The 26,312-nt window shown below is 40.2% G+C and overlaps 1 protein-coding gene across 2 annotated transcripts in view; it reads left to right on the top strand.

Annotated features, from left to right (window-relative positions):
* The window catches only part of MACROD2 (mono-ADP ribosylhydrolase 2), a 2,300,803-nt gene that overhangs the window by 1,641,171 nt on the left and 633,320 nt on the right, over window positions 1-26,312 (top strand). For both annotated transcript variants that reach the window (XM_040248281.1, XM_040248280.1), the window contains exon 8: window positions 22,725-22,798. In XM_040248281.1, the coding sequence (XP_040104215.1) occupies window positions 22,725-22,798 (74 nt within the window). The remainder of the gene's footprint in view (window positions 1-22,724; window positions 22,799-26,312) is intronic.

Here is a 26,312-nt window from a genome sequence, read left to right as displayed (position 1 = left end):
GCTTGTGGTCAGCCAGAGCTTGTGTCTTCTGAATTGCAGTTCGTTCAACTACTCCTGAGTAAACTCATTGAACTAGTCTGGTAAGGTACTTTTTTTTTTGAAGTTGACACAGAATTGTCTACTCCAAGTTCCAAAAAACTATTCCTCAATTACAGTTTAGGTTTACCTGCCATGGTACTGGTTCCTGTGGAGATTTATACTTAGGAGTTTCTGGTCTGATAAGTTGGAATTCTCTTATTCACCAGTTTCTCCAAATTAAAGGGATAGTGGTTTTCTCTGTGACCTCACTTCTCTGGTGGATCTAAGAAGATCTTTTTAAAAATATTTTCAGTTTGTTCAGCCTTTTCCCTGTCAGAACAGAGTGATGAATCCCAAGCACCCTTAAGTGCCAGAATGCCATTCTATTTAAGGGAAAAAAAAAAAAATCTTTTCAGGTGTTAAGTGAAATGTTGGGAGACTAGTTTATATTTCTATCAGCAATACCTTGATACGTTGGCATCCACACAAAAATTCCCACTTCCAAAAGAAATCCATTAAACCTTCAACTTATATGTTTAAGTGGGTAGTATTACCTCTAAAAGCACATACTGAGCTTCTCTGGCCCTGGCAGGTTTTCATAGTGTTACAATTTCACGTTATTGTGCATTTGCTTACTGTAGCTCCAGCAGGAGAACAGATTGATTTTTGATGGGAAATACACCCTTCGAGGATTTCATTATCTTACCACAATCTTGGTCTAGAGCCCATGGTTTGTGAGATATTGTCATTCATTATTAAGATGAACAATGACGAGCATTGTGGGGAATTTGCATTTGAAAATGTAGTTTTCCTGCTTTACAATTCTGTGGCTTATTTGGTCTCTTCATTCCTGTGTCATTCCTCAAACCTCCTACCCCCAAGTGCCTCACTGTGGTTTAGAAGAATGAGCCAGGTTCTGTCCATCTGAGGAAAATGGTACATGCATCACTTCCTGTTACATCTCTCTAGGCATTTTTAGGAGTAGTGTCTTATATTTGGGTAAAACTTTGAAATCCAAAAACCAGTGAAGGGAATGTTCTAGATAGAATAGTGTGTACACACACACACAAATCAATCCACTGTTCAGGTCCCTCCAAATTCCTTTTAGACTCTTTAAAGAAGTGTACCCCTCTTACTAGACTTCTGTAAAAATCCAGAGTGTGGTGATTTGGGGGGATCTAATCAGTAAACTCCTTTTGGAGGTTGATATTTTAGAGGACAGCAAGTATGGTACAATTCTTTCAGAAGTTTAGCTGTAAATGAGGTCAATCTTGTGAAAACCTGTTTCTTCCAGTACCTGTTTCTGTTACCAAAGATTGCATTTCCTAGTGTCAGGAGAGGGTTCTGGGAGAAGGCAGGTAATATATATCTACTCCCAAGTTCTTGACAGACTGGGAGACTGATTTTGAATGAACACACTGTGCTCAGAGCCACTGCCCGTGGTGGATGGAAGCGCTCCGTACTCTCAGCTGGGTCTCCAGGACTCCCGTGCTGACTGGCATTCACCTACCTTGCTTCAGGCTTTCCTACACTCTTCAGCGCTCTCACATCTTTAAGTACCTATAAGGAAAGGGGCCTAAATGAGAACACCTGTGACCAACAAGAGGCATGTGACTTACACCCCTTAGTCTTCACAAGAGTAACCTTAGTGCCACATTGCAGGTACAAACACGGAACAACAGAAACGTGCTTTGTTCACCCAGAGGGCAGCTTGCAGGATGCAAGGGGACACGCGCGCAGTGTGGTAGGTCTGACTCCAGGCCTCTTCTTGCCCTTGTTCAAGCAGCCCTCTTGACCCCATTCCCATGCCCTGTTCCCATGCCTCGTTCCTTGAACGAGTATACAGATTTTATTATGTAGATAATATTTTACTCTGGAAGAACCGTCCACAAGTGAAACCATATTCTGAAGATGACAAAGACCTAGATAAAAGTACAGACCACTCCTGTGTGCTGTGTTGCCTTAGTGAGATTTCAGAAAAAAACTTATGTTCCCTGACTATCAATTCTAGTTCAGTGTATCAGTCAGATTTTTCTGCATTAAGACAACCCCTCCAATCCAATGGCTGACAGCGAAGAGCCTTTATTCTCTGATCCTGTTTCTGTGGTCTTGCTGTTGTTTAACTGATAGAGGCCAGGCTTGGTCTGGCCAGGCTGGGTTCCAGGCTTTTACTGGGGCTCAGTCTCTGTCAGTACTCCAATTTCAGGGGCCAGGCTGAAAGAGCAGTGTCTACCTGGGGTATTCTTTCTATGCCACCAAGAACTTCTATTATTTTCCTTAATTTAAATTTATTTATTTTAACTGGAGGCTAATTACTTTACAATATTGTATTGGTTTTGCCATACACCAACATGAATCTGCGACAGCTATACTCGCATCCCCCATCCTGAACCTCCTCCCACCTCCCTCGCTGTACCATCCCTTTGGGTCATCCCAGTGCACCAGCCCCAAGCATCCTGTATCATGCATCAAACCTGGACTGGCAATTTTTTTCTTATATGATATTATACATGCTTCAATGTCATTCTCCCAAATCATCCCACCCTCTCCCTCTCCCACAGAGTCCAAAAGACTGTTCTATACATCTGTTTCTCTTTTGCTGTCTCGTATACAGGGTTATCATTACCATCTTTCTAAATTCCATATACATGCCTTAGTATACTGTATTGGTGTTTTTCTTTCTGGCTTACTTCACTCTGTATCATAGGCTCCAGTTTCATCCACCTCATTAGAACTGATTCAAATGTATTCTTTTTAATGGCTGAGTGATACTCCATTGTGTATATGTACCACAGCTTTCTTATCCATTCATGTGCTGATGGATATCTAGGTTGCTTCCATGTCCTGGCTATTATAAACAGTGCTGCGATGAACATTGGGGTACACGTGTCTCTTTCAATTCTGGTTTCCTCGGTGTGTATGCCCAGCAGTGGGATTGCTGGGTCATAAGGCAGTTCTATTTCCAGTTTTTTTAAGGAATCTCCACACTGTTCTCCATAGTGGTTGTACTAGTTTGCATTCCCAACAACAGTGCAAGAGGGTTCCCTTTTCTCCACACCCTCTCCAGCATTTATTGCTTGTAGACTTTTGGATCGCAGCCATTCTGACTGGTGTGAAATGGTACCTCATTGTGGTTTTGATTTGCATTTCTCTGATAATGAGTGATGTTGAGCATCTTTTCATGTGTTTGTTAGCCATCTGTATGTCTTCTTTGGAGAAATGTCTATTTAGTTCTTTGGCCCATTTTTTGATTGGGTCATTTATTTTTCTGGAATTGATCTGCAGGAGTTGCTTGTATATTTTTGAGATTAGTTGTTTGTCAGTTGCTTCATTTGCTATTATTTTCTCCCATTCTGTAGGCTGTCTTTTCACCTTGCTTATAGTTTCCTTTGTTGTGCAGAAGCTTTTAAGTTTAATTAGGTCCCGTTTGTTTATTTTTGCTTTTATTTCCAATATTCTGGGAGGTGGGTCATGAGGATCCTGCTGTGATTTATGTCGGAGAGTATTTTGCCTATGTTCTCCTCTAGGAGTTTTATAGTTTCTGGTCTTACGTTTAGATCTTTAATCCATTTTGAGTTTATTTTTGTGTATGGTGTTAGAAAGTGTTCTAGTTTCATTCTTTTACAAGTGGTTGACCAGTTTTCCCAGCACCACTTGTTAAAGAGATTGTCTTTAATCCATTGTACATTCTTGTCTCCTTTGTCAAAGATAAGGTGTCCATAGGTGTGTGGATTTATCTCTGGGCTTTCTATTTTGTTCCATTGATCTATATTTCTGTCTTTATGCCAGTACCATACTGTCTTGATGACGGTAGCTTTGTAGTAGAGCCTGAAGTCATAGAGGTTGATTCCTCCAGTTCCATTCTTCTTTCTCAAGATTGCTTTAGCTATTAGATGTTTTTTGTATTTCCATAAAAATTGTGAAATTATTTGTTCTAGCTCTGTGAAAAACACCATTGGTAGCTTGATAGGGATTGCATTGAATCTATTGATTGCTTTAGGTATTATACTCATTTTCACTATATTGATTCTTCTGATCCATGAACATGGTATATTTCTCCATCTATTAGTGTCCTCTTTGATTTCTTTCACCAGTGTTTTATAGTTTTCTAAATATAGGTCTTTAGTTTCTTTAGGTAGATATATTCCTAAGTATTTTATTCTTTTCATTGCAATGGTGAATGGAATTGTTTCCTTAATTTCTCTTTCTATTTTCTCATTATTAGTGTATAGGAATGCAAGGGATTTCTGAGTGTTGATTTTATATCCTGCAACGTTACTATATTCATGGATTCGCTCTAGTAATTTTCTGGTGGAGTCTTTAGGGTTTTCTATGTAGAGGATCATATCATCTGCAAACAGTGAGTTTTACTTCTTCTTTTCCAATTTGGATTCCTTTTATTTCTTTTTCTGCTCTGATTGCTGTGGCCAAAACTTCCAGAACTATGTTGAATAGTAGTGGTGAATGTGGGCACGGTTGTCTTGTTCCTGACTTTAGGGGAAATGCTTTCAATTTTTCACCACTGAGGATAATGTTTGCTGTGGGTTTGTCATATATAGCTTTTATTATGTTGAGGTATGTTCCTTCTATTCCTGCTTTCTGGAGAGTTGGTTTTTTTTTTTTTTTTTTTAATTGTAAATGGATGTTGAATTTTGTCAAAGGCCTTCTCTGCATCTATTGAGATAATCATATGGCTTTTATTTTTCAATTTGTTAATGTGGTGTATTACATTGATTGATTTGTGGATATTGAAGAATCCTTGCATCCCTGGGATAAAGCCCATTTGGTCATGGTGTATGATCTTTTTAATGTGTTGTTGGATTCTGATTGCTAGAATTTTGTTAAGGATTTTTGCATCTATGTTCATCAGTGATATTGGCCTGAAGTTTTCTTTTTTGGTGGCATCTTTGTCAGGTTTTGGTATTAGGGTGATGGTGGCCTCATAGAATGAGTTTGGAAGTTTACCTTCCTCTGCAATTTTCTGGAAGAGTTTGAGTAGGATAGGTGTTAGCTCTTCTCTAAATTTTTAGTAGGATTCAGCTGTGAAACAGTCTGGACCTGGGCTTTTGTTTGCTGGAAGATTTCTGATTACAGTTCCAATTTCCGTGCTTGTGATGGGTCTGTTAAGATTTTCTGTTTCTTCCTGGTTCAGTTTTGGAAAGTTGTACTTTTCTAAGAACTTGTCCATTTCTTCCACGTTGTCCATTTTATTGGCATATAATTGCTGATAGTAGTCTTTTATGATCCTTTGTATTTCTGTGTTGTCTGTTGTGATATCTCCCTTTTCATTTCTAATTTTATTGATTTGATTTTTCTCCCTTTGTTTCTTGATGAGTCTGGCTTGTCAATTTTATTTATCCTTTCAAAGAACCAGATTTTGGCTTTGTCGATTTTTGCTATGGTCTCTTTTGTTTCTTTTGCATTTATTTCTGCCCTAATTTTTAAGATTTATTTCCTTCTACTAATGCTACACCAAGAGCTTTTAAAGCCTTGTTTCTGCTCACATCCTATTGACCAAGGAAGTCAGACACCCAAATTCACCATCAGTCAGGCAGAGAAGTACACTCCACCCACAGAGACAGGTTCTACAAAGCCAGGTGGTAAATGAGGTAGCAAAGAAGAGTGGAGAACACTTTGAGTGTGCTTATCTGATCCAGCACACTCAAACTAAACTACTAAAAAGAGATATAGTGGTTTGCTGGTGGCATTCCTGCTCACATCAGACTTGAAACTTTGCTGTCTGTCTCAACATGGAAATTTTCAGAACTTGTCACCTGGTATCTTTTGAAATGTCTTTGCAAATGACTCTCAGTATGTAGTCCTCCAGTGGACTTTAATTATATCAAAAGGTGTTTTTGATCACAAAAATCCCACCAAATGTTTTATTTATTTATTATTTTAAAATTTTTATTCATCCTGATATATATTTATTTATTGATGTATCATTGTTTTACAATGTTGTATTAGTTTCAGTTGTATTTTCTTTATTCATTGAAATATAGTTGTTTTACAATATTGTATAGTTTCAAGTGTACTGCATAGTGATTCAGTATTTTCACAGATTATCTTCCATTATAAGGTTATTACAAAATGATGGCTATGATTTCCTATGCTATACAGTTTATTCTGTTGTTATCTGTATTATCTGTTAATCCCATATTCCTGATTTGTCCCTCCCTGTTTCCCTTTACCTTTGGTAACCACAAGTTTATGATTCTGTTATGAGTTTGTTTCTGTTTTGCCTATACATTCATTTGTATTTTTAAAGATTTCATATATAATGTTTTATTTTTGATTACAATTTTAGGCCCTAAGAGTGCATTCACCTTTGGCTCACTCAGCAAAAGAGTGGCTGCCATGATATATGCTTTCAAACTGTGGAGAAGAGTTTCCACCAGCTGGGCCCTCCCTAAGTAGAAAAATAGTGCATACTGACATTGGGAGGCTAGCTCAAACCTCAGATTATAGAGGGTTGAAAACAGTGTCTATCTCAGCATTCACCCTTGAGAGATAGTTCACGCTGTGTGACCATCAAGGTGCAGATGGTCACTGGGAATCTTTTCAGAGGCATTCCTGGACTGATGAGGGCAGTTTACACAAGCCTTCAGGGAATTGGACCAGGCATTGATCTGTAAAAGCCAATAATCAGAGGCTTTGGGGACTAACTTATCTTCTTCCATGTTTGTTGATTGGGATTAACACTGCTGGGAGCTGTGCTGATGGTCTCTGGTGTGGCTCCTTCAGGAGAACCTTGATCCTGCCCGGGCAGGTGTGGGGCATAAAATCAGCTTCTTGGGACATAAACTGTTTTCTGCCTGTGAGTGGGTGACAGTCAAAACTTAGACACTCCCTGTGCTGATGTGTCCCTGAAATTGGTCCTATATTCTCCCCATTTGAGGGTGACAGAAGCCCAAGAGGTGTTTATCAGACCTAAAGCCAAGAGGATCTAGATCTTGTTCTCCTGTGTGTGCCAAATAGATTCAAGGGATTAGATCTGATAGACAGAGTGCCTGAAGAACTATGGACAGGGGTTTGTGACATTGTACAGGAGGCAGGGCTCAAGACCATCCCCAAGGGAAATAAATGCAAAACGGCAAAATGGTTGACTGAGGAGGCCTTCCAAACAGCTGTGAATAGAAGAGAAGTGAAAGGCAAAGGAGAAAAGGAAAGATATACCCATTTGAATGCAGAGTTCCAAAGAATAGTGAGGAGAGATAAGAAAGCCTTCCTCGGTGATCAGTGCAAAGAAATAGAGAAAAACAATAGAATGAGAAAAACTGGAGATCTATTCAAGAACATTAGAGATACCAAGGGAATATTTCATGCAAAGATGTGCACAATAAAGGACAGAAATGGTATGGACCTAACAGAAGCAGAAGATATTAAGGAGAGGTGGCAATAATACACGGAAAAACTGTACAAAAAAGATCTTCACGACCCAGATAACTACCATGGTGTGTCACCTAGAGCCAGACATCCTGGAATGTGAAGTGAAGTGGACATTAGGAAGCATCACTATGAACAAAGCTAGTGGAGGTGATGGAAATCCAGTTGAGCTATTTCAAATCCTAAAAGATGATGCTGTTTTGCTGCACTCAATATGCCAGCAAATTTGGAAAACTCAGAAGTGGCCACAGGCCTGGAAAAGGTCAGTTTTCATTCCAATCCCAAAGAAAGGCAATGCCAAAGAGTGCTCAAACTACTGCACAATTGCTCTTTTCTCACACGCTAGCAAAGTAATGTTCAAAATTCTCCAAGCCAGGCTTCAACAGTACGTGAACCATGAACTTCCAGATGTTCAAGCTGGTTTTAGAAAAGGCAGAGGAACCAGAGATCAAATTGCCAACATCTGCTGGATCATCAAAAAAGCAAGAGAGTTCTAGAAAAACATCTATTTCTGTTTTATTGACTATGCAAAGGCCTTTGACTGTGTGGATCACAACAAACTCTGGAAAATTCTTCAAAAGTTGGGGATACCAGACCACCTGACCTGCCTCTTGAGAAATCTGTATGCAGGTCAGGAAGCAACAGTTAGAACTGGACATGGAACAATAGACTGGTTCCACATAGGGAAAGGAGTATGTCAAGGTTGTATATTGTCACCCTGCTTATTTAACTTATATGCAGAGTACATCAGGAGAGACACTGGGCTGGAAGACGCACAAGCTGGAATCAAGATTGCCAGGAGAAATATCAGTATCCTCAGATATGCAGATGACACCACCCACCCTTATGGCAGAAAGTGAAAAAGAACTAAAGAGCCTCTTGATAAAAGTGAAAAAGGAAAGTGAAAAAGCTGGCTTAAAACTCAACATTCAGTAACTAAGATCATGGTATCAGGTCCCATCACTTCATGGCAAATAGATGGGAAAACAGTGGAAACAGTGACAGATTTTATTTCTGCGGGGGGGAGGGGGGTGGGTTTCCAAAATCCCTGTAGATAGTGACTGCAGCCATGAAATTAAAAGATGCTTACTCCTTGGAAGGAAAGTTATGACCAACATAGACAGCATATTAAAAAGCAGAGACATTACTTTGCCAACAAAAGTCCCACTAGTCAAAGCTATGGTTTTTTCAGTAGTCATGTATGGATGTGAGAGTTGGACCATAAAGAAAGCTAAGTGCCGAAGAATTGATGTTTTTGAACTGTGGTGTTGGAGAAGACTCTTGAGAGTCCTTTGGACTGCAAGGAGATCTAACCAGTCCATCCTAAAGGAAATCAGTCCTGAATATTCATTGGAAGGAATGATACTGAAGCTGAAACTTCAATACTTTGTCCACCTGATGCAAAGAACTCATTAGAAAAGACTTCTAAAAAGACCTCAGAAAAGACCCCGATGCTGGGAAAGGTTGAAGGCGGGAGGAGAAGGGGCAGACAGAGGATGAAATGGTTGGATGGCATCACTGACTCAATGGACATGAGTTTGAGTAAACTCTAGGAGTTGGCCATGGACAGGGATGGCTGTTGTGCTGCAGTCCATGGGGTCACAAAGAGTTGGACACGACTCAGCAACTGAACTGAAGGTCATGTGCGTGGGATATTTAGCCAGCACGCTCCAGTACACAACACAGAATCAGTTCATTTCCTTCCCTCCAGTGGCAAGGACTGATTTCCCTAGACCTCAGGTGGTGTAAAATCATGGCAGGGAGCCTCACAGGGCACTTGAGAAAACAATTATGCCCCAGGTTCTCACTATTCATACTCCATATTTTTGAGCTCCTATTTTGCTTTATCACTGAAGGTGAAGGGCTTCCCTGGTGGCTCAGTGGTAAAGAATCTGCGTGCTGATGCAAGAGGCACATGTTCGATCCCTGTGTTGGGATGATCCCCTGGGGAAGGAAATGGCAACCCACTCCAGTATTCTTATCTGGAGAATTCCAGGGACAGAGGACCCTGGTGGGCTACAGTGCATGGGGTCACAAATAGACATGACTTAGCGACTGAACAGCACAACTAAAGGTGGAAAAATGAGGAAGACAAGGGTTCTGTCTCTTGGAGCTTCTATTGCAATGGGATGAATGCAAGGTTACCAATCGCATGGGTCTGAGGTCATTTCAGATTTTGGGAAGGGCAGCAGAAGTGCCCTGCAAGCCAAAATGAGCAGTGTGGACTTTGGTCATAAGCGTGGAGGAAGCCACTCGGGGCTCCTAGCATGGACATGAGATCACGTGCTTTAAATTTGGAAAGGTCACTGCCCCCCAGGTCCATGTACCATACACACCACCAGTTCAGAAAGTAGACACTGAATTTTCATCTCTCACTTGATCCCAGTATCAGTCTTTTCTACTCAAATGTGATGTCCTCAACAAACTCCTTTGATTACCCTTTTTGGAAAAATCATCTTTTAAAAAATTTCATAAGAATTCTTTTCCAGGTGATTCTGTGAGATCTTTCATCTCCCTTCTCCAGAGACTTATTCAGGGTTAGTAGGAACAGCTTGCATAGAATAGAATTTGTTTCACGAACCATTTCTCAGGTCATTATTATAATTCCTTAGGCAAAAGGTGATTTTAAAAACACTCTTAGAAATAAGACACCAGTGCTCATAAGTTTGAGAAGTTGATGAAGCTTGCATAGATGATAACCTTGTGTCCCATAAAAATGCAGCTCATTCAGACCTGCTTTGCAGAGCAGAGACAACTTGAAAACTTCAGGTTCCACAATTTTTTTTTTTTAAACAGAAAGCAAAAGTTACTCAAGTCTGAGGTGAATATAGTAGAATTTATGGGGTATTATTCACTATAGCACACATAATGTCAAGTGAAATGAAAGAATGGACATGAGGAGATTAAGAAGTATAGAAATTTCCTTTCTTTATGACCAATTCTAGAGGTCATGTTTGGAAAATCAGTACTAAGCTGATACCAGTGAGGGGTAAGGCAGAGCCATGGGGAAAGGCATGATGTCACAGAAGTTCTTTTGTGAGCCAGTGAGCTTCAGATGTTCAGATTTTATTAATAACTGTGTCAAAAATTACAGTACCTACACGTTGAGGAATGACCAGCTTGTCTATGGTCCCCAGGGGCTCCTTGGGCCCAAGTCATGCTCTTCAGTGAAGATATTAAGTGCTAGACTTGGGGCTGCCACCTGAGAAAGGGCAGGGCATGAGGCCCAGGGCTAGCAGGTGTAGTCTTCACAGGAGGCTCTGTACTTGGGCAACAAACTTTCTGACCACAGGGGCCTTCAGGCTGACTTCCTTTCTTTAGAATTTGAAACAGTGTTGCGTCTGGACTGGAGTCTCTGAAGGAGAAGCCCAATGTTGATCATCCTTCTGCAGAGATGTGAGGCTCAACTGAATGCCAGGCACTGGGCTAGAGTGTGGATGGAGGGAGGGAAGTTGGTAGATCCAGGTCAGGGGGTGGAGGGGGAAGGCTGGCCCTGGCCCTGCCTCTGCTTGAGTTCCCCTACAGTCATTTTATTTTTCACTTCTATAAAATGATAAAGATTGTATACATCTTGAAGGGAGTTTCGAGGGTTTGGAGCTCTGTTAGGTGAGGCCAGAGGTGGCAGGGCTTCTAAGAACAGGCTTCCATCCCATGACCATCCATAGCCACGTGTGGTATCATTGCTTCCTCTTCAGGTAGGTGCTGGTCCACATCACATTTATCATATTAGTGAGTGATTCTAAGTTCATTAAAGCTTGTACAACACAGACTGTACTTTGCATACCTCTTGACTGTATTCAGGATTTATCCAAATTAAACAGCTTTGACCAGCTCCTCCCTCAATACACTGTCACCATCCAGTTAGATGCCAACTCATCTTCATTCTTCTCCCTTCTTTTCTTTGGGCTGTTGTGAAGATTACTTAGTATTGGCATGCATTTTACTTAGTGACTTGTACACAGTAATTAGTTGCTAAATGTTAACAACAGCAGCAATTTTGCTATTTCAAGATTTCTATGTCATGGGGCAGCTTCACATGCCAGTGTGAACCTGTCTTATGACCTCTGAAAGCAAAGCAAAAGTTGCTCAGTCGTGTCTAACTCTTTGCGACCACATAGATGATACAGTCCATGGGATATCTCCAGGCCAGAATACTAGAGTGGGTAGCTGTTGCCTTCTGCAGGGAATCTTCCCAACCCAGGGATCGAATCCAGGTCTCCCGCATTGCAAGTGGATTCTTTACCAGCTGAGCCACAAGGGAAACCCTCTACACCTCCCAAAAGTAAAATATGATTGTGATTTCATGATGTGATGACCAGCGGGCTCCCCTAACTCTTTTCCCTCTGTCATTAAGTAACTTATAAAACATTCTCTATTGTGCATGTTCCCAAGGTGACAACTAGAAAATTTAGAGAAAGAGTGCTCTCCGGGTAAGATGTAACATCTCACTTGCTCAAATTCATGAACAAATGCGGATGGCTGTCATAGTTTCCTTTCCCCGAAAAGCAGAGGTTAGGGTTGAGTTTGGAAGAGAGTTTAATGAATGGTAGTAGGGGAGTTTCATGAATGGTAGTGGGGGAGAGAGATAAGGAGAGGGGGTCAGCAAAAAGGATCTTGCTGAGCATCACTGCTGTGGACCACGGGAGCATCCACCCACTGGGCAGCATTCAGCGAGCCCCTCAGCCTTCTCCACCAGGGGGCAGGTGATCTGATGCGGGTACCCACCACCTCATTAATCACGACTGAAGGATGCTCCTGGTGCCTTTGATTCCCTGACACTTTGGACTTGCCCCACAGTGGGCAGTGAGAACCCACAGTTAAAAGGCAGCAGGTGCCAGTGGGTGTAAGTTGAGCCAGGATGCGAGGATTACACATGCCACAGGGATGTATGTAGGGCATGGTCTGAGTTTTCCACAGTGATGCAACTGACTGATATGCCATACCGTATGTGTATATGTATGCAAATGGGCTTCCCCTGATGGCTCAGCAGTGAAGAATCTGCCTGCAAGGCAGGAGATGTAGGAGATGCAGGTGCGATTCCTGGGTCAGGAAGATGCCCTGGAGCAGGGCATGGCAAGCTGTTCCAGTATTCTTGCCTGGAGAATCCCATGGCCTGAGGAGCCTGGTGGGCTACAGTCCATAGGGTTGCAAAGAGTCAGACACGACTGAAGCAACTGAGCATGCACATGTATATGCAAATAACCAAGCCTGGCATCTTATGTGTATACAGATGTACGGCACAGCCTGCCTTGTCCTTTCAAACAGCAGCTAAGACTCCACCCTGTTGAAGACGGGCTGCAGATGCCTCCCTCTTGCCTTCCAGGTGGCCTTTTGCTCTGCTGAGAGGAGCCGGCAACACCCTCGTTAGCATTCTGCTGCCATGCTCACTGCAGTGACAGGGGCCAGTGTCAAGTCTTATTACTTCACCTGTTTTATCTCTTGTGAAACTCAGCCGTTGGCCAGGATTGTCTGAGTGGCTGCTCTGGCAGTTGCTTAACGGTGAGGTTCCTTCAGCTCATTTCTCTCAAGTAATTTGATTCCATCACGCTATCAGAATTGCTTTTTTTGGCTTGGAAGGAGGCCCAGGGGAGGGGGTTTATGGAAAGCTGTTTTGAGGTTAACAACAATCATGTCCTGTAAGTTTCCCCGTGTCTGCCACACTCCCCATCTGCATGCTTCTACCTCGCTCGCCCACGCAGGGCACGAGTGGATGTGTGTTCAGGGGGTTGGCGAAGTGTGTTCTGAGCAGAACACAACCCAGCTCGCATTGCATCTTCTTTTACCTGAGCTTGTAAAGTGTGTTGTTTCATTGTCTATTTAATCCCCACACCAGAATTCATGTGCTGAGATAGAAAAAGATTGTGGCTATCCTCTTAAAAAATCAAGAAAAGTATAATTTTACATTAAGTCAGTGTTGAAAATCCCAGTTCAACTGATGTTAACATTTCAATAAGCACAGTAATTCATGATCCCCCTCATTTAGGACAGATTTTCATCAATGCGGAAAATCCCATGTTTAATAACTGATATTTTTATTTTACTTGAGTTTGTGTGTAAATAGAAACATTAAAGGCAGCAGCATGCTTTCCTCATTAAAGACTTGATGGAGAGGGAGGATTTAAAAGTAGATGTGAATTTAATGGGCAGAGTTTGAGTTTGATTTTTTTTTTTTAACTATTGCTTCTTTATATATATATATATATATATATTTATGGCCATTTGGCCCCAGTTGGGTGCTTATAGTCACCCTAAGGTCTGGTAAGTGTGGCAACCACTTTCTAAATAATATGCAATGGACATGGAGATTTATGATCCCATAAAGTTGTTAGTATTTTATCACAGCCTTGGGCCAAGTGCCTGGCTGGGTAGAGTTGATAATATGGACTAAATACCCTTTGAGGTGAAGGCCACTACAGAAGAAATTGTGTATCTAAAAAAAAAAAAAGATTCAGTACACAAACAGTAATTTTTACATTTATGAGCTTTGCCTGGGCATTGATCACTAGATGGTTTTTTTTCTTACAACTGCTAGAGAGGCATTGGCAGTTAAAGCGCAGGTGATCACTGGAAACTGGGCTGGAAGATGAGGGGAAATGCAAGCCCTGGGTGAACTATAAACAATTCAGTTTAGTTCAGTCACTCAGTCATGTCCGACTCTTTGCAACCCCATGAATCAAAGCACGCCAGGCCTCCCTGTCCATCACCATCTCCCGGAGTTCACTCAGACTCGCATCCATCGAGTCAGTGATGCCATCCAGCCATCTCATCCTGTCATCCCCTTTTCCTCTTGCCCCCATTGCCTCCCAGCATCAGAGTCTTTTCCAATGAGTCAACTCTTTGCATGAGGTGGCCAAAGTACTGGAGTTTCAGCTTCAGCATCATTCCCTCCAAAGAAATCCAGGGCTGATTTCCTTCAGAATGGTAGATGGGTTGAATATTTTAAACCATGGATTAACTATACTGGGTATTCTGTTCAATTTGATTTTTAACTCTTTTGCATGCTAAGAGCTTCTCAGAAGTAATTGATTTAGGGCATTACCATCTGCCTCTGTATGATGTAGTAATCTATAGCTCCAAGCATACCTCACTGAGTTTAAAACAGAAGTTGATCCGTTGCTTCTTCCTCAAAAATGGGCAGAGTATGTTATATTTATATTTATTTTGGTAGACTGTGCTGGATTTTCAATAGAAAATATTTGTTTTATAACAACGGGACAACTTTAATTTCTCCATAGGAGCCTATAGACAAAGTTAAAGATATTTGTACGTTCAATTGTTTCCAGCTCTTTGCCACCTCATGAGCTGATATTGGGAAATTATCAACAACAGCAATATTTTTTTTAAGAAAGCTAGAGAGGAAAATTGTCAATGACAAGGTCAAAGCCAGATTCACTCCAATTATGTTGGAAACAATTAGGGTTTTCTACAATTCCAATAAAGAGTGTTTTGGGTAGAGACTTCAATGACTCTTTGCTGCTGTTATCTTTTCTGCAGCTTGATGCAAAGAGAAAATATAAGGTAATAACTGAGTGAGAGAAAATGGCTAAAGTGGTATTTGATACACCATGGATGAAAAGCATTGCAAACTCAACTTTCTGTTTTGGTTGTCCCCCTCTGTTTCTCCCTTTTGTCCCCGATCTTCCCTCTTCTGTTTTGATGTTCTGTTGATGGAATTTGTCCCCTCATGGTGTAAGTACTCACTGCTTTGTAGAGAGAAAACAAGAGAGTCAGAAAGTGTGTCTGAGCTTCTAGCTATAAAAGGTATTGATTAGCCTAAAGCTATCCTTAATGGCTTTAAATGTGGTTGAGAAAATATAATGAAGTACATCCTGACATGTTAACTAACTAGAAAGATAAATACATTGTTTTAAACTTAAATACATTTCTGTTGGGACTGCACATCAGTACAACTGCTTTGGAAAACTGGTAGGAGCTACCAGTCCTACCATCTGGGGAATGAACCTCTGGGCCCATAGCCCCAAATCCTGGGTACATTCTCAATAGGAACAAGTGCTTTTGTTTTCAGTGTGGCATGTAAGAGAATGTTTATGGCAGCTTTATTCACCATAGCCCCAAACTGGAAACAATCCAATTATCCATCAATACTGGAATGAATAAATTGTGGAATATTCATGTAGTGGAATGCAGCCCTCCAGCGAAAAAGAATGAGCTTCCGCTGCATGTGTGAATATAGCATGGTTATATGGATACATGGATAAATCAGGCAGGCATGATATTGAACAAAATACAGACAGTGCACGTTGCCATGTATATGAAGTGGAAAAGCAGACAAAGCAAATGAATCTGTGATTAGCTGTTCCTTCAGGGCATAGGTATTGACCTGAGGCAAGACAGTTTTCTGCAGTATTGGAAATGTTTTATATCTTGATGTGGTAAGTAGTGTGTGTGTGATACATACACATGCATGCACATATGTGTATGTATGAAAACCTTTGCAAGCAACTTAAATACAAAATAATTTTTTTTTTTGGATTTTTTTTTCTTTTTTATTTATTTATTTATTTATTTTTAATTTTTTACTTTACAATTCTGTATTGGTTTTGGCATAGATTGACATGAATCCACCACAGGTGTACATGCGTTCCCAAACATGAGCCCCCCTCCCACCCTCCTCCCCACAACATCTCTCTGAGTCATCCCCGCGCGTCAGCCCCAAGCGTGTCATATCCTGCATCAGACATATACTGGCATTTCGATTCTTACATGATATTATACATGTTTCAATGCCTTTCTCCCAAATCATCACACCCTCTCCCTCTGAGTCCAAAAGTCCGCTATACACATCTGTGTCTTTTTTGCTGTCCTGCATACAGGGTCATCATTGCCATCTTCCTAAATTCCATATATATGTGTTAGTATACTGTATTGGTGTTTTTCTTTCTGGCTCACTTCACTCTGTATAATCGGCTCCAGTTTCATCCATCTCAGCAGAACTGATTCAAATGTATTCTTTTTAATGGCTGAGTAATACTCCATTGTGTATATGTACCACAGCTTTCTTATCCATTCATCTACTGATGGACATCTAGGTTGTTTCCATGTCCTGGCTATTATAAACAGTATAAGTTGGCTTCACCATTGACAGCAAAAGTTAATTTTAATAACCCTAATGAATGAGGAACTAAGTAGCTTTGGAATGACAGAAGTATGTCCTATGCACACCTGGACACACACACAACTCCCTGCATGCTTGGCCCTGAATTGCTAATGGTTTGCTCAGCCTCATTGACCCTCATACTTGGAAGAGATTTTCTATGTCATCTAATTCAATGATTCATCTGAAGCTTGTCTGCAGCCTTGCCTCTGGGTGGCCATTCTGCTTTTGTGAACAAAAGCCCCTTGGTGACCAGAATACCATTGAGACCTCCTGAGGCAGGCCTTATTCTCCTTAGGAACCCATCCTTGGGCACAAATCCGCCCTTGTCTATTCATTGGTCTTGCTTGTAACCCTTGGGGTCTTGCAGTTAAGTGGACAAAGGATTGTTGCTATTTACCCAGAACATAGTATAATATTTATCTTGTTTACTTACGCTGCTGACAGCAAGTATGTTTTCAGGGATATTTGTCTGGATATTTTCCTCCCCTTTTAATTACAGCATATCTTCCCACCAGGAGCTATATTTTCTCAAATGCAATTTCTCAATAGTTTTCCCTCAGGGATGAAATAGGATAATGTGGATACATCATTTCTGCTTGGACATCTCATACCATACTCTTGAGCTAAGTGTTCGTGTTCTCCCAGTAATTAACCATTCCTGCTGTCAGTGCAAAGGTTCCTGAGTCCACATGTACTTATTGATCATTTTCTATGTGCCAGCAATGTTTTAGGGATACATGATAAGTAAAAACAGGTGTGGTAGCTTATCTCCTTAGGACTTTCACTCTATGAAGATTGTTAATCAAATATTTCCAAAAATAAACATAAAATTGCAATTCCAGTGAGTGCTGCAAGGGAAAGGCATGTGGTCTTATGAAAGCATGAGGTGGGTAGTCATCCGTATCAGAGGACCCTTCCCTGGTGGAGTGTTGGCTGAGCAAAGAGCAAATGTTAAAATCAGCTAGGAAAAGAGAAAAATGCCATTTCTGGAAGAGGAAACAGCATGAGCAAGGCCTCATAGCAGGAAGGTGAAAAGGAACATGCCACATTCAAAGACTAGAAAGAAGGTCAGTGTGGCTGGAATGAGAAAGCAGTGAGTAAAACAACATGAGACAGAGTCAGACCACTCAGGAGAGAAGTGTCAGCACGAATCTGGGGAGTGGTCTGAGGACAGAGCAGCCTTCAAAGGCTTGCAAAGGCTGTTCTTTGGAAAGTAGCTGAACATTCTAAAAAGAAGAGGTTTGGGGAGATAGCTTTGGAATGGAAATATTACATCAGGGTCCAGAGTGTGATCTGGGGAGGAGGTAAGGTGGGGATTGTCATCAAAAATGACCAGGTCAGGGAACTGGCAAACCAGGTGTTGAGTGAGTCATCATCTTGGATGTTAAAATTGCCCGAGGTTATTACAAGCCTGGAGGTGGAGATGAAAACTATAACTCAGTGCCAGAGTTTTGATGAATGTGGGAAAGTGACCAGGAGGTCACACATAATTGAGAAGTGACCACAGTTGCCATGGTTCTAGGAGAACTTGTATAATTTCTCTGTGGGGAATTACATCTTCTAAAGGTTAATGCTGATGGCCATTGCAACTGAGCGTGATTACAGAATTTATTAGCTTTATATAGCCCTATAATTTTACTATTTAAATACTTCTTGAACACATCAAAAAGTTGGAGGTTTTCATGGGAAGAGAATAGAGGTAAGACAAATCTAGAAAGGCCCCTTGGGTATATACCCAAGCTAAGATGCTAAATTTTATTCTGAAGGAGCCGGAGAGTCAGCCAAGGCTGACATTGTTTTGAGTAAGGTGGTGGTAACTGTACTTTAGGAGAATCACCTGAAGGCGGTGTGCTGGATAGGCGAGAGAAGGGGAGAAGACCAAGAGCACAGGTACAAGTCAACTGCAGTTGTTGGGGTGAGAACGGATCAGACTTTCTGCGAGATCGATGGGTAAGGAAGAACGGGGTGATGTCAGATGTGTCAGAGGGACACTGCCTCTGGGACCAAGTTACCAGCGGGGAAGCTGCTGGACTCTGCAGTTGCTAAAAGAGAGCTGGAGCTTGGGCAGAACCAGAAACTCAGGAATAGGTTCCTTTTGTGGATGAATGCATGTTGCACTTTTGGTTACACATTGTACATCCGGCTCTACAGCCCATCAGGGGAGGCACCTGGGTAATTACAAATGTAGGTTTTCAACTCAGGGGAGAGTTGGACTGGAAAACTCACTGTGGTTAACCCCTAACCATGTACACCTATTCTGGCCATCTTGTTTTTCCTTGCAGCCCACTAGGACTCGTGTTCCTCCGCTTCACTTTCTCTCACCTTTTCCATCAGTTCCTTGCTGCTCACATCTTATTCCCAAGGACAGTGTCCCCCTCGGCTCCTGACATACCATTCCCTTTCCCAAATATTCTGTTGTTTTCTAGAAAGTAACCCCTTCCTTGCTCAGCTCTCATCTGTGTCCCTACATTCCTAAATGTCCTTGTTTGCTGGATTGTGATGGCCTCTTGTTATTTCATCCCTCCCAACTTTGGGATTTAAGGACAAGGACTGGTTAGGGTCTGTCTATACAGATATATCCATAAGTACATATGTGTATGTACATATATACCCTTTTCTAATTAAATGATGGGGTTCCCAGGTGGCACTAGTGGTAAAGAACATAAGAGAAGTGGGTTCAATCTGTTTGTTTGGTGAACTAGCTAATGAACAAACAGGCTTTTCTCATTTTAAGAGTTTTTTACGTTTTGAAGACTTCATTTAAGGAAAGTGAAACAACGTGCAAGAAAGCCATAATCCTAAATGCCATAAACGAATCTGCAAGTTTGAGAACGTGTGCACTTTTTTTTCATATCGCAGGGTTCTCTCTCCCCTATGACAGTGACCAAGTGGAGCTTGGCACTGCTTTATTTTGGTCCCTTTCCTTTTATACTCTTTCACAAAGCATGTAGAGACTTAATTAGAAAAACAACACTTACTTTTGGAAGTGGGGACAAACAAGTCCTCTTTTGTTTCTCTCTCACATTTTCTCTGAAAGTCCACTGAGATTTAAACCATTAGTATTTAAACCGTTAGAACTACTAGAATATATTCTTTCCAGTTGCGGGGGCGGGGGGGGGGCAGCATGTGCGGGGGCGGGGTTCAATCCCTGGTTGGGGAACTAAGATCCCATATGCTGTGCAGTGTAGCCAAAAGATAGAAAAAAGAAAATCCAGGAGTAGAATATACAAATCTCTAGAGACAAAGTAGATTAGTACTTGCCAGGAGCTGAGGGAGAGGTGAGATTGGGGAGAGTAATGAATACAGAGCTTATTTTTTGGATGGTGAAAATATCCTGGGATTAGTGATGATGACTGTACAAGTTTGTGGACATCAAAACTGCTAAACTATATACTTTAAAACACTTCAAAGATTTATTTTTAAAAATTCAGGAGGGAAGAGACACTGAAACATGAAAAATGAGTTAAAAACATTTAATACCAAAGAAGATGAAGACTGAGTGAAAGACTACAGACTTTTGTGACTAGAAAGCCAGTGGTGAGCTTGAGTTCTAGTAGGAGTCACTCCCATCTCTCCTTTCTGCCCCATAAATGAGTAACTTATAAGGTTATCCCCTCACATTTATCTCTATTGGCAGAATGTCTGATGATTCTCTGAGTTCTTGAATGTGTTTGTTTACATACAGTACAGGATGAGTTTTAGAAACTTTGATTATGTGTGCTCACGCTCATTGATGTTATAAGTGCATCATTCTTCCTGCCCTTCTAAAACCAAACCTGTACTATAAAATCAGGTCCTTTCATGTTGCCATTTCCAATGGCTTTAAATGGAGCAGGCATTGCCTGCCTTGAATTTGTACAATATCTTTCAGTGGTTTCACTATGTGACCAGTTTCTCACCCTGTCTTGTGCCAGCTCATTGATGGAGGGCTGCTGACTATGTTACCCTGAGTCCACCACATGCGGTCTCTGACCTGAATTTATTTGATTTGTCAACTGAGGGTAATAGACTTTAATATGACATCTTGAAAAGAAGAGAAGCGAAAGGCAAAGATATACCCATTTGAATGCAGAGTTCCAAAGAATAGCAAGGAGAGATAAGAAAGCCTTCCTCAGCAATCAATGCAAAGAAATAGAGGAAAACAATAGAATGGGAAAGACTAGAAATCCCTTCAAGAAAATTAGAGATACCAAGGGAACATTTCATGCAAAGATGGGCTCAATAAAGGACAGAAATGGTATGGACCTAACAGAAGCAGAAGATATTCAGAAGAGGTAGCAAGAATACGCAGAAGAACTGTACAAAAAAGATTTTCCTGACCCAGATAATCACAATGGTGTGATCACTCACCTAGAGCCAGATATCCTGGAATATGAAGTCAAGTGGGAAGGAAGCTAAGGCAGCATCACTACAAACAAAGCTAGTGGAGGTGATGGACTCCAGTTGAGCTATTTCAAATCCTAAAAGTTGATGTTGTTATAGCACTGCACTCAATATGCCAGCAAATTTGGAAAACTCAGCAGTGGCCACAGGCCTGGAAAAGGTCAGTTTTCATTCCAATCCCAAAGAAAGGCAATGCCAAAGAATGATCAAACTACCACACAATTGCACTCATCTCTCGCACTAGCAAAGTAATGCTGAAAATTCTCCAAGCCAGGATTCAGCAATATGTGAACTGTGAACTTCCAGATGTTCAAGCTGGTTTTAGAAAAGGCAGAGGAACCACAGATCAAATTGCCAACATCAAAAGCAAGAGAATTCCAGAAAAACATCTATTTCTGCTTTATTTACTATACCAAAGCCTTTGACTGTGTGGATCACAACAAACTGTGGAAAATTCTGAAAGAGATGGGAATACTAGACCATCTGACCTGCCTCTTGAGAAATCTATATGCAGGCCAGGAAGCCACCTAGAACTGGACATGGAACAACAGACTGGTTACAAATAGGGAAAGGAATACGTCAAGGCTGTATATTGTCTCCCTGTTTATTTAACTTCTATGCAGAGTACATCATGAGAAATTCTGGGCTACAGGAAGCAGAAGTTGGAATCAAGACTGCTGGGAGAAATATTAATAACCTCAGATATGCAGATGACACCACCCTTATGGAAGAAAGTGAAGAAGAACTAAAGAGCCTCTTGATGAAAGTGAAAGTGGAGAGTGAACAAGTTGGCTTAAAGGTCAACATTCAGAAGACTAAGATCATGGCATCTGGTCCCATCACTTCATGGCATAGATGGGGAAACAATGGAAATAGTGGCCGACTTTATTTTGGGGGGCCCCCAAATCCCTGCAGATGGTGACTGCAGCCATAAAATTAAAAGATGCTTGCTCCTTGGAAGGAAAGTTATGACCAACCTAGACAGCATATTAAAAAGCAGGGACATTCTTTTGCCAACAAAGGTCCATCTAGTCAAGGCTATGGTTTTTCCAGTAGTAATGTATGAATGTGAGAGTTGGACTGTGAAGAAAGCTGAGCTCCAAATAATTGATGCTTTTGAACTGTGGTGTTGAAGACTCTTAAGAGTCCCTTGGATTGCAAGGAGATCCAACCAGTCCATCCTAAAAGGAGATCAGTCCTGGGTATTCACTGGAAGGACTGATGTTGAAGCTGATACTCCAATACTTTGGTCACCTGATACGAAGAGCTGACTCATTGGAAAAGACCCCAATGCTGGGAAAGACTGAGGGCGGGAAGAGAAGGGGATGACAGAGGTTGAGTTGCTTGGATGGCATCACTGACTCAATGGACATGCATTTGGGTAAGCTCTGGAAGTTCCTGATGGACAGGGAGGCCTGCTGTGCTGCGGTCCATGGGGTCACATAGAGTTGGACACGACTGAGTAACCAAACTGAACTGCATGAGAAAATTATATGAAAATGTTGTGAAAGCTGTTGAGCAATTATAAATTCTTTTTAGTAAATAACCATACAACTGAAGAGACAATTAGTTCTCTATTGCTCTTCTTGCTCTAGATGGGTGTAGGACCAGTGCTGTTGTATATAGCATTACAGACTTCATCTCCTGTGATGTGAAGTGTAGAGTGTGTAGACCACTTACTAAGGTCTGCCTTGCTCAGTACTAAATGGTTGGATTGAATGTTGACTAAATGAGGAAAAAACCCATATCCACCCATGACTGACTCTCTGTCACCTTTGCCTTTTTTTAAAAAATTTGTCTTATTCTGCTTTTCACTTAGGTTTTCCAAACGAGCCTGCTGCAGTCATCGCCCTTAGCACCATTAAGGAATGGCTGGCCAAGAATCAGCACGAGGTAGGGGAACACAGTCAGTGAACATATAAAATGCTATGATTTGATCCTCAGTTTTGAAAAGGCAGATACATTTATTCCATAAGTATCCAATAGACCTAGTCATTGAGCCAAAGATGGGTGATTGATTATCTTTCTGTAATTATTGACTGATGGCATGAGGTTGATTGGTTTTGGTGGTGAAGATGGGAAAAATGGTCAGATTTATTTAGCCATGATCTCACTTTTGCTTCTTTAGAAAAAAGTGTGTTTTTGCATAAAAGAACTGGGTTGGTTTCATTAAGATGAAAAATTCAGGGATCGTCTGATTCTGTTTTCCTGAAGGAGTTACCTTTGTTGATAGGGGATTTCTGATGTCTGTTAATTTTTTTTCAGTAATCTAAGATCACTTTATATATAACCAATCTTTAAAACAACCTCTGAGTGTGATATTGGAGTGGGTTTGACTAATTGCGCTAAACATCATGATGGGGATTTTTTTTAATGAAACTGAATATTTCCATAATTGTACATCATGCCTGTTTTTCTACTTATTTAATAAGATCTTTGGGATATATGCAGTGATGTGTAAAAGGATTATTCAAGTAAACCAAGGAACACAATAAGTAAATATGCTATGGAGGCTTGGATTTTAGAGGTTCAGTGATTAACATATAACAGCAAATAGGTTTCAGACAACACGCAATATTGTACATTTTTCTTATGATTTTGGTTTTGTCCTCCTTTGCTCACATGAGTACTGTAAAGTATTTTGTTCCGTTTATGATGGCCCATGAATTTAGCTTTCTCCTTTGGTAGGAAACAGATTATTTGGAAATGTCTGGGTATGGAAAGAGACTATGGGAGTTTCCTAATGAGAGCTCTTGGTGCTTTTCTGTATTTAAAGAAACAGCAGTGTCATTTTTGCTAATTACTGTGATTTCAGCATTTTTAAAACAGGTATGAACACTGTTGATCTCAAGTAGAAGACCACGTGGTCAGACATACCCATTTTGGTGCTTGCTTTTTCTTTTCCTCTTACTTTTAAAAGGTGTATGTAGGACAACTTCAATTTAGAGGATAACTTTAATGTATGGCAAAACCAATACAATATTGTAAAGTAAAAAAAAAAAAAAGGAATGCATAAATGAGGCAATTATCTATGCAAAAAAATATAGACAAACATAGGATAAAAGTATAAGGATGGCAAAATATATATCCATGTAAAAGTAAATATAAGAAACCCGGAGTGATATAATAATATCAGAGAAGGAAGATATTGGAATAAGGTATATTACCAGAGATTAGGGGGACTTTTCATAATGATAAAGGGTTTGATTCATCAAGAAGAGATATTAAGTCTAAAATGTTTACATCCAGTAACTGAATGGCATAGTACATGAAACAAAAGAAGGAATTTTTAATTGAAAGAATAAATAGATAAACTCTCAGTTATAGCTGGATAATTCAAGACTGTTTTCCAAATAGTTAATAGAAAGTAGATAGAACATCAGTAAGAATATAAAATATGTATATAACACTATCAAACAACTTGACCTAATTAACATCTGGAGAACATTCTGACAATAGCAACATGTATATTCACTACAAGTGCAAATGAAATATTAACTAAGGTAGACTATATTCTAGGTCTCAAAACAAGTCTCAAAACTTAATAGGGTTTAAGATTTTATAGGGTGTGTTCTCTGAACAGAATCAAATTTTGAACAGAATTAAATTAGAGATCAGTATCAGATAAAAGCTGAAAAATCCCTCAATATTTGGAAATTAGCATACTTTAAAAAAACAAGTTTAACAAATTATTTGAACAGATGCTTTACAAAAGACATAGACATGTCCAGTAAACACATGAAAAAAAAATTCAATATCTTTACTTATAAGGGAAATGCAAATTTAAACCATAATAAAATACTACAACACACACATTAGAATGGTAAACTTCAAAATACAGTTGACTTTTGAACAACCCAAGGGTTAGGGCACCAACCATCTGTTGATATCTGCATGTAAAAATCTGAAACCTGCAGTTGAAAGTCTGAATGTAACTTAGAGTTGACCTTTGAAGATCCTGCATCTGTGGATTCAAGCAATTGTGGGTAGCATAATACTGTGATGCATACAGTTGAAAAAAATTTACTTATAAATGGATCCTTGCAGTTCAAACACTTGCTGTTCAATGGTCAACTGTATTGACAATACCGAGTGCTGGCAAGATTATAGAGCAACTAGAACTTCATGCATGCTTTCAGGGCTATAAAACAATATAGCTACTTTGGAAAACTGGCAGTTTCTTAAATAGCTACACATAAAACTACCATAAGGCCCAGCAAGTCCAAGAGAAACAAAACACATAAAGACTTGTACACAAATGTTCATTGCAGCTTACGCATAATAACCAAAAACTGAAACAACTCAAATGTCCATCAACAGGTAAATAGATTAAAAATAGTAGTATATACATATAATAAAAAATCCCACTCAATAAAAAGGAATGGGTAATGATACACACACACACACACACACACACACAATAACCTCAAAGATGCAGAGTAAAAATTAAACCAAAATAGCCAGTTTCCAAAACATTTATTTGACATGTATTATTTTCACAACAATCTTGCAGAACATGTAGGGTAGGTATTGCTATCTTTATCTTCATCTGGAATCAAACGGTTAAATGACAAACTTAAAACTTCAGCATCTCAGAGCCAAGAGTCTGACCTGCCTCTCCTGATGCTAAGAGCCATTCCTCCTTGGAATGCTCCTGAGGCTAGGAGAGACATTCACTTCCTTTGAAAGCTGGTAATCTTCAATATATCTCTCAGTCATAGTGAAGACCCATCTGCTTGGCAAAACTGTAGTGTTTCATGAGTTGAAAACTGGTAAATGAGTGTGTGTATTGGTATGAATCCATCATTTCCGGTAAAGTAATAATCCAAGGACATTTCCCACATTGGAAATCCCCATGAGCCATCTTGGCACGTGATGGGAATACACATAACTACACAAAACGTAAGTAATGAGAAGGAACAAGCATGTTGGTCACGTCTATACCTCACTGACACATTTTTCTGATGGAGTCTCCCTAGTTAAACTATTCAGAGAGTTATTTTTTTTAGATACTTGTTAGCTTAGCTTTCCCACCTAATGTTTTTTTTTTTGCTCTGATCTCCTTACTAGCCTACTCTCTTTGAGTTCACTCTTTTGCTGTCTTATTCTTTCCATGCTCATGTCTTGGATTCATTGTAGGGAATCTACATAATTTGGATTAAGAAACATAACTTAGTTATTGTCATTACAACTTTAAACAGCGTATATGAATGCTTTTTCAAGAGGCTCCCTAAATATGCATCAGCTAATTTAATTTCGACAAGTCAGGTTTTGCCTAATAAATGAATTATAAGTTGTGCGACATAGATAAAAGCTATACAAATGGATTATCTAGCAATATTTTGATGTATTTTTTGCTCTGTTGACAAACTAGGTTAAGGACTTTTTCAGTTGTCTCTTCATGGCA

Source organism: Oryx dammah, unplaced genomic scaffold (assembly GCF_014754425.2).
Source record: "Oryx dammah isolate SB20612 unplaced genomic scaffold, SCBI_Odam_1.1 HiC_scaffold_10, whole genome shotgun sequence".
NCBI lineage: Eukaryota > Metazoa > Chordata > Mammalia > Artiodactyla > Bovidae > Oryx > Oryx dammah.
This window is presented reverse-complemented; position numbering and strand designations above follow the sequence as displayed.